This window comes from Chlamydotis macqueenii, chromosome 2 (assembly GCF_036417535.1).
Source record: "Chlamydotis macqueenii isolate bChlMac1 chromosome 2, bChlMac1.mat, whole genome shotgun sequence".
NCBI classification, from domain to species: Eukaryota; Metazoa; Chordata; class Aves; order Otidiformes; family Otididae; genus Chlamydotis; species Chlamydotis macqueenii.
Genome location: NC_141557.1, coordinates 150,249,387 through 150,257,999, shown reverse-complemented (window position 1 = coordinate 150,257,999; position 8,613 = coordinate 150,249,387). Strand labels below are relative to the sequence as shown.

The following is an 8,613-nucleotide window of genomic DNA, read 5'->3' as shown; positions in this document are numbered from 1 at the left end:
CATGTACACACCGTATCAGAAATAAAGAACACGTGGACTTCTACCTACAAAGCTGCAGGCATATATGATTTTGAGGACTTACTTTATGTCTGATGTGAAAGCATTTGAGTGAAAAACATACTGCAAGAGCAATGTATTTAGTGAGAACAATTTTTAATATAAAACATATTTTGAAATTATTTGAGGAAAAAATACTTTCCCCATCCCATAAGTGAAGGATTTGTGGTATGCTCATAGAGAAAGACAAGCTTTAATTGTAAAATCTAGACAGCAGAGACAGTCTGCAATATATATGCATAATTTTGTGAACAAGGATGTATGTATTCAGTTCAAAGACCACACAAAACCCATGCAGCCCAATTCACCATCGAGCTGAGGAGTCACCTAACTCAGCAGAATATGGAATTTGTATATACATCTTTAAAAATGATTTGTTTTATGAATTCATCAATGAAGAAATCCTACTGCTTGAAAAAGAGTAAGAGTCAGTTAAATAAAATGTTTTATTAGTAATAGTGTCAAATGCAACTCATATGGCAAGTCTGTATTTGCAAAACATGTGATGATTGGAAAGTGCTAACAAGCTTAACGTACATTCAGGTACATTGCTTCAATTTGAAGTGTACTTTCCCTACTGGAGCGTCCGGATGTATCGTTGCTAATGCTAACACTGAATTCCCACCTCAACCCACCAAATATTCTAGGAATAAAGGTGTCCAAAATTTCTCCAGTGACAAACAACAGGACTGAGACACCTTTCCTTCACAAGTAAGGAAAAAAAAAAGTCAGCATTTTATGCTTGAGCACCTAAACCAGTGCACGGGCATCTAAACAAAGAGCCTGATTTTCAAAGGCCGGATTTTGCAAAAGTACCACATGCTTTTCTGTTTTCATAGTCTTGTATTTTTCGTTCTAGAACAATCTGTGTATTCAGTCAAACTCAAACATTCATATCAGAAAATGAACACCTTTTTTTCATGCATTTGCAGTTTGTTTGTGTTTGATTGCAATCAAGCCACCATTTAGTCAGCTGTCCCTCGGCCCAAAGAGAGATACTGCAGCAGCACATGCTCCTGGGACAATGCTGGACACCAGGAGGATGTTTACCAACGTAAATATGTAATGCAAACCATCTGAGACATCCTGACCCCACAGTATTAGGTTCTTCCATTTTCTGAAGTGCTTTGATCCAGTGGTGGACTGTGAGGAAGTCTGGCACGGCCTCTTAGGTGGGCAACCATTCCGACTGATGCAGGCATGGCTGGACAGACAGCCTAAAGGCCTTAACCTCGTCTCCGTCGTGCAAAGAAAGGTCCTTAGTGAAAATATGCTGGTATCTATTGTTCTTAGCATAATCACCAGTGCTATTATTGTTAAACAAAAGAGACACTCCCCCCACCCCCAAAAGCAAAATCATCTATTTAGACACAGCAACATTTTGCCTCTTTGTGTCATGCTGCTCCATGGTCGTTGCTATTTCTGTCACAAAAATGTCCAGTAAGAGGGTTTTTTTTTCCTTCTCAGGGCTCTATTTCTTCCATTACTTCCATCACAATTGTTCGAGGGCCTGTCAGGATGAGGTTGCTCACTGTCCTGTAATCCACGTGGAGAACATTGAGGCCATTGACAGACACGACAAATTGGCAAACCTGAGAAGAAAAGTGAGCAGTAAAAAAAGTTACACATTAGACTTTTTTGGTAAGGTTATTTCCACCCAATGTATGATCAACTCCTGGGCATGCGAAACCTCCAGAACTCTTCATACCATCTGATTCAGCACTCTTAAGAAAAACTAATTTCTTAGAATTAATCTGGCAAGTTAATTTTCCATAACATTTTTTGAAATATCACTGCAACTTTGAAATCTGTGGAATTTTTAAGTCCTACATCAATATTTTTTCTTATAACAATGATATTTTTATTATAACAATGATATTTTCTGATATCAATGGTGCTTTGCAAACAATATGGGCAAGACAGCTCTGGCCATTGCAGAGGGTCTGTTATCCTTAGTTTTCTTAAACACTTTCATAGAAACCATTTTATACAGCTCTTGGTAGACACAGTAAAAATAGGCATCATGTTTCCAGGCTCAGGGCAAGGTCTGGATGATGATTTCACGAGATTCAGTGCCAGAACCTCCACCGGCACAAACTGAACCCAAAGGATCCAAATTCTAGGAAATAATATAATGGAAGATTAAGTCAGTTCTAGGACAGATTAAAATGCCACTGCCATTTTCAGCAGATATTCCTACATAGATTTAGTTCTTTATATGTGAACAGTTTTTTGTTTTCTTCTGCAAGTATGGCTCATTAATTAATTTCAAATATGCTAGTATTTTGTTTTTAAAAGCCATAACAAATTCAAACGTTGAAAGTCTTTTATCATTAGAGGCCATTTTCTGTTCCAAAAGTCTTGATGATAGAAATATTCTGGCCAATGCCACCGTATATCTTAAAAGAGTTAATCAGAGAAAAAGTCACCTCAACATTGTAAAAAATTGATGAGGAAAAGAAAGATAACAATACTGATTCCTCAAAAACATTAAGCCTTCTCTGTATCTAATCATAATATTACAGTATTTGGTAAAAAAGCCAAAAATATGTAGTGTCTAGATCTGTGTTTTTAATGAGAAAAATATGGAGCCTAAAACAACAATAATATCATCCTGATGTTTCAATGAAAACAATGCATTCACCAGTCATAAGTGACCTTGAGTCTGTATGAAAGAAGCTATGAAGTGAGTATCACTAGAAATTTTCACACTTTATTTTATATTTTTACCTTTCCTATTTAGGCAGAAACATAACACAGAAATGTATGCTGGAAACGTGGGAAGCAGCTCTGATGTGTTCCAATGCTAGCTCTAAAAGCGATTTTCTCACAAGCTAAAAGTCATTTAACTTCTGTGCATTAGCTACCTTCCCTCTCGAGGAGAACGTGTGGTGAAACTCAATTCACATTTGTGTCAAATGTACAGAATGTAGCTATCGATGTTCCATTTAAGGAAAATTATAGAGGAAGAAAAGCTGATCCAAAAATGTAACATTTCATAAAAAATGCCACCAATTGTTTTAATCTCTGCTCCTTAGAGCCTCTGCAGAGGAAGAGCAGCAGCAGCAACAGAAGCCCCTGAAGACAGGGCAGACCTCTCTCTTGCACCTCGCTCCTTCAAACTCAGGTCTTCTCTGCAGAGCTGAAGATCCTGGAAGTCAGACTTACTGGTAGCCTAAACAATTATCAAAGTATAGCAATCAGCAACGCCAATTAGCCAACTTCTGTGGCAGTATGGATATATCTTTCCTATACATTCACATGCTGTATTTCAGCTGCAAGCAGCACTGGGAAAGCAGGTCAGTCTTTGCATGCAGACAAAGCCTCCTGAATTTTAAGGATTTTGTTTGAAAAGGTAACCCATCATCCTCTGTGGTGTGCGTTGGTCAGTATTTAAGAGGCACGTCTATTTAGTTCAAAATGCAGATTATTGCAGTATCTAGAAGTCTCAACTCCCAGTGGTATTTCCTAATGCCTTCTATGGCTTTCCAAGATTGTATCAAATTTTACTGAATTATAGCTCTGGCTCCAGAATAATATTGGGGTTGATTTAAAACAGACCTGCAGAAATAACATCCTCTCTTCTGGCTTAATGCAATTTTTGGAAGTTGAATGGCTGACGTTTCTTTTACTGCTGCATATTCTCAGACTTCTCGAGTTACTGGAATCCCAATGCATGGGAGCCGTGTTTGGCGAAGGACAGGCATGCAAACGTGTGATGGATAAATCTGCATGCTGGATCATGTCAGGGGCATTCAAGGGCCTTTGGGGAATGTCCCTGGCAGAGGAACAGGCCTTCCAGATCGGGCAGCCACTCGCACCAGGGCTGCAATGGTGTAAATGCAGAGAGTACAGGCACTGCGGTAGTGAACAGCAATCTGGATGCCAAAGAGTGAATTTCTTATGCAAAAGGCAAGAGTTGACACGTCTGCATTCTCAATGTATTCATTTTAATGTATGCCTTTGGCGGTACTATTAATCAGCAATGCGTATGGGCTGAGAACAGTCCCCTTCATGTCGTCTTTTGCACTGGATCCAAATGGCTTATTAGTTTCACCATTTCCAGTGGGTAAGATTAGATGCAAAAAATCCACCCAAGCCAGATGAGAAGAGAAACGTAAAGAAGAGGACAAGGAACAGAAGAGAGTATTTCCATCCTAAAATTTCATGAAAGGACCTGTGAGGAACAGGAGATAATAATAAAGAGCCTGGGGGCAGAAAGCTCTCTCCGCGGCCATTGCTTGGCCAGTGCCCAGAAGGGCTGAGTCTCTGTAAATTCCAGATCTGGCTCCCTCAGGGATAAAGACATGTGGAGCGATTTGCTGTGTCCTCCAGCACAGACAAGAGGAGAGAGGTTTGCACAGTCCTGAGCCCTTGGGCACACTCAGTGCCCTTGATTCTCACAGTTTTCTCTTCAGCCCAGTCTTCCATCCAGTGCTGCATCCAGCAAGGGGAAATGAAATGCAGCGCTGCTTCATGCATTTTGGCCATTATCAATCCTGCTCCAAAAAAGCCCACATGGTGCGTGGTGGAGTTACAAAACGAGCAAGAGCAAGCAAGTACACATAAACCAGCCCTGACCAAGTACATCAACCCACATACTATTATCTCAGGAATTTTCTTAAAGAGACTGGTTTACAAAATCCCAATGATTTAATGTTACATTTATAAAAACACATTTCAAAAAGCTGTAAGTGCTCAGCTCATAGCTACAGCTGTTAAGGGCTCTGTAACTATAAACATGTAAAATCTCTCTGTTGGTTTCCACACATCAGTAACTACAATAGATAATAGACCGAAGTTAAAAGAGCCTCAAAGAGCCTTTTATTGCTCATTTCCTCCTAGCTCTCCAAGGAGCCTGACAGGAGATAAGCATCCAGTTTTATCCCTCAGACTTCAAGAAATGACAAAGCCCAGAATAAACTCCAACCATTTTGTTGGTCAGGATGCGGTGATCTAAAAACCACAGAAACAATAACAGTTAAATAAAGACACATCGAAGTGAAAAGACCCCCTTAAATAAATTCAAATATTTGAATGCTACACTAACATTTACTGTTAAGTACTTCAATTTCCCACCCTGGTATACAGCAGCCCACAGAAGCAGGGACAGCAGAAAAGGCACCTCTGTCTTCCTGCAGGTTTTCACTGGCACATAGAGAAGGTTTAACCAAATCCAGGTGTTTCCAGGAAAAGGAAAAGTTCAACTTTGGACTTATATTTGAACAGAAAGGATCAGGGAATCTATCACTTAAAGAAGTTTGCAAAGATTTGTCATGCAATTTATCATCAAACTGAAGATGGCAAGAAGAGGAATTATAATTAGTTACCATAACATTTAATGTCCAAAATCAGGATTGTGGTGTACTTGGAGCTGTATAATCCTTCCTCCTCCTCACTGGTTATTGTTCTTCCCTCCACAGCAAGCTTTGGCTGCCAACCCTTCCTTGCTCTTGCCAAGCCGCCCTGGAGACGTACATCCACAACCTCTGATTTTCTTGCTGGAAGAACTGCATGCCGGCCAAACCAAAGCCCTGCTCCCTCGCAGGGGCTGCCTGCACTGGGGCTGGACAGCTAAGCCAGTGCTGACCAGGAACTGCGGTGAGGATGACTGCAGGAATGCTCCCGAGGGATCATAGAATCATGGTATATTTTGGGTTACAAGGGACCTTTAAAGGTCATCTAGTCCAACCCCCCTGCAAGGAACAGGGACACCTCCAACTCGATCAGGTTGCTCAGAGCCCCATCCAACCTGGTCTTGAATGTTTCCAGGGATGAGGCATCCACGACGTCTCTGGGCAACCTGTTTCAGTGTTCTAGTCTCATTGTAAAAAAAATTTTTCCTAATATCCAATCTAAGTCTACCTCCCTCTATTCTAAAACCGTTACCCGTTGTCCTATCACAACAGATCCTGCTGAAGAGTGTCTCCCCGTCTTTCCTGTAGGCCCCCTTTAGGTACAGGAAGGTTGCTATCAGGTCTCCCCGGAGCCTCCTCTTCTCCAGGCTGAACAGCCCCAACTCTCTCAGCCTGTCCTCATAGGAGAGGTGGTCCAGCCCTCTGATCATCTTCATGGCCTCCTCTGGACCCGCTCCAACAGGTGGACGTCCTTCTTATGTTGGAGAGCTCCAGAGCAGTATTGTCAGGGACCAGCTGCAGGCATGGGCATGGAATTGCACAACTACCTTAAAGTCAATTATTAAATAAAAACATTGCATACCTGTCACTAATTCTTAGCATTCTACCCCAGGATGACCTTAATATTTATGAATGCCACAGGAATATTACTTGAGTTAGCCTAGATCCTTGGATATTCAGACGCTGTTTGCGCTGTAGGCATTAGTCACCTGTCCTTGTGGAGCCAGGCCTTGATTGCTGGACTTTTTCCAGTATTTTTTTTTTTTTAAATCCTGAAAAAAAATCCTTTCTTTTTCTAGGCATACTTTTTAGAAGGGTGCTGTGAAAGGTCATGAAGAGCTGGCAAGTCCCACTGTGGAATTTGGCTTAAGTGACGATTGCGAAGTTCTTTGGGACAGCCTGAAAAAAAGCACTGAATTTCACAGATGCAGCAAGCACAACCATTCATCACTGGTCACGAAGCAAGTAACAGCTATGCAGAATCAACAGATAATACATCTCAAAACACTAGAATAAGACCATGATTACACAGTCACTTTAATTTGACACTAATTTTTTAAAAAGCTTGAGATGAAGAGGAATGTGAATGCTCGCGCCAGCACACAGGCAGCGTGGCTGGGGGTGGCTGAGGGCCTGCGCTTCTCCACAGCAGCTCCACTTCAAGTGGCTGTGGGTTAAGGCTCTAATTCTCAATGGATTTATCATTTTCATTTCAGTGCCAGAATTAGTATCCAGAATCCACTCTGCTTTTTTTTTTTGCTAACTTCTCTATAAGCAAGAGACTATAAACAGTATTACAAATACAGATTACATAGGCACCAACGAAATCAATGTTACCAAATACAACACAGGCCTGAAATTCTTGAATATAACTCTAGATTATGCAATGACACATTAAAGACAGCGGCACAAATACTGTTTTTCAGCAGTACTGACATTTTACCCAATTATCTGGGCAGTAATGGGACCAGTCAGGATCTAGAACTGCAAAGCACAAAGTCTCTACCAGTACATTTGAATTTTCTCCTCCAACAGCACCAAGGTCAACCAAACAGCAAGGTTTTCATGGGCTGTTTGACACTGACAGCCGCTCTGGCATCAGGCGTTAACAGCATAAAGAGATGCTGAAAACATTGCCACCAATTCATTTCTATTGAAGGTGTGAATATTACTGTACATGTGGCAACTGTGTGAAGGAAAATCTTAACAAACGCTGGAGAGAGAGAGTGAAATCCAGCCCTGCATTAATCTTTCACCTCGGAGTAGCAAGGATTTCACCCCTAGACTCTGTGCAGATCTGAAACAGATTTCTAGCAGCTGGCAGCTCAAACCAGGGCCACGTCCTGCTCAAAGCAGATCCCTTTGAAACCAAGGTACTTCAAAAGTTATTGGCACATTGCACAGAAACATGCAGTTGCTGGGAAAGCTGTGTGTGAATCAGGGCTGGCTCAGTCATCCACTATAAGACAGACTGGATTTAACCCTTTGCTCAGTCCATAATTTGTATGAACACAAATTTACATATAGTTATTGGATAGTTCAGGACACGCTCACTTCAATACTATTTCTTCTTATCATCTGATGAGATGCCAAAGTCACATTGATAATTTTTACTTTAAGATGAGCCATTCCCAAAATACATGGAAAAATATATTGGTTTCTTTTTGGTCTTTAAAAAAAAAATCTTATTAGCATCAAATAGAAATGATGGATTCAGGCAAATGTAGGAGTTATTTTCAACTTTGGAAAGTTCTTCAGCAATTTTCCTAATAAAAGCTTCTAATAATAACTTCTTTCAGAGCTGTCTAAAGAAAAGTATATTTTGACAATTTTACAGAATAAAATTGATACCAGAATTGGCAATATAACTACTTCAAAAATAAAAGAACAGTCCAATGTTAGTGGTTTTGCTTTTCTTCTTGCTAATGAAAATTAAAATTAAATTCATTACAGAAACAGCCTGCTTACATTTCTGTTACAGAGATACCCTCAATAATTATAAATAAATGCTTTTTTTTTCATGTCCTACTAATCCTGCAGGGACAAGGATCATCTGGCCAGTTTGAGTAGCTCAAGCTTATAATTGTTTCATTATGGTATTCTGCAACTCTCTGTGATCTTCCAGAGGAAAGGTTCTTCATGTATGGTTAGGAAAACCATCGATTTTCTATGTGTAACCTGCATGTGATACCTGCAAGACGCTCATTTCTGTTAATTGGCAGGCCATGCTACTGGTCACAACCCTTCCTTACAGGCCCACAGGCAAATTAGGGCTGAAAAACCAACATTTTCCAATTGTCAGTGATCTGGAGATGTCTTAAGCAGAATACCCAAGAGCTCAAGCTGTTCACCCTTTAGAGATACTTTTTAAAACTCTGTGCCATTTCTAAGATAGAAAACTCACTGGTTGATTCCTGTG

General features: G+C 40.5%; 1 protein-coding gene across 1 annotated transcript in view; it reads right to left on the bottom strand.

Annotated features, from left to right (window-relative positions):
- Nucleotides 1–485: 485 nt before the first annotated feature.
- The window catches only part of DEPTOR (DEP domain containing MTOR interacting protein), a 78,596-nt gene continuing 70,468 nt past the window's right edge, over nucleotides 486–8,613 (bottom strand). Inside the window, exon 10 of the mRNA XM_086741212.1 lies at nucleotides 486–1,649. Within this exon, the coding sequence (XP_086597338.1) occupies nucleotides 1,521–1,649 (129 nt within the window). The 3' untranslated portion in view covers nucleotides 486–1,520. The remainder of the gene's footprint in view (nucleotides 1,650–8,613) is intronic.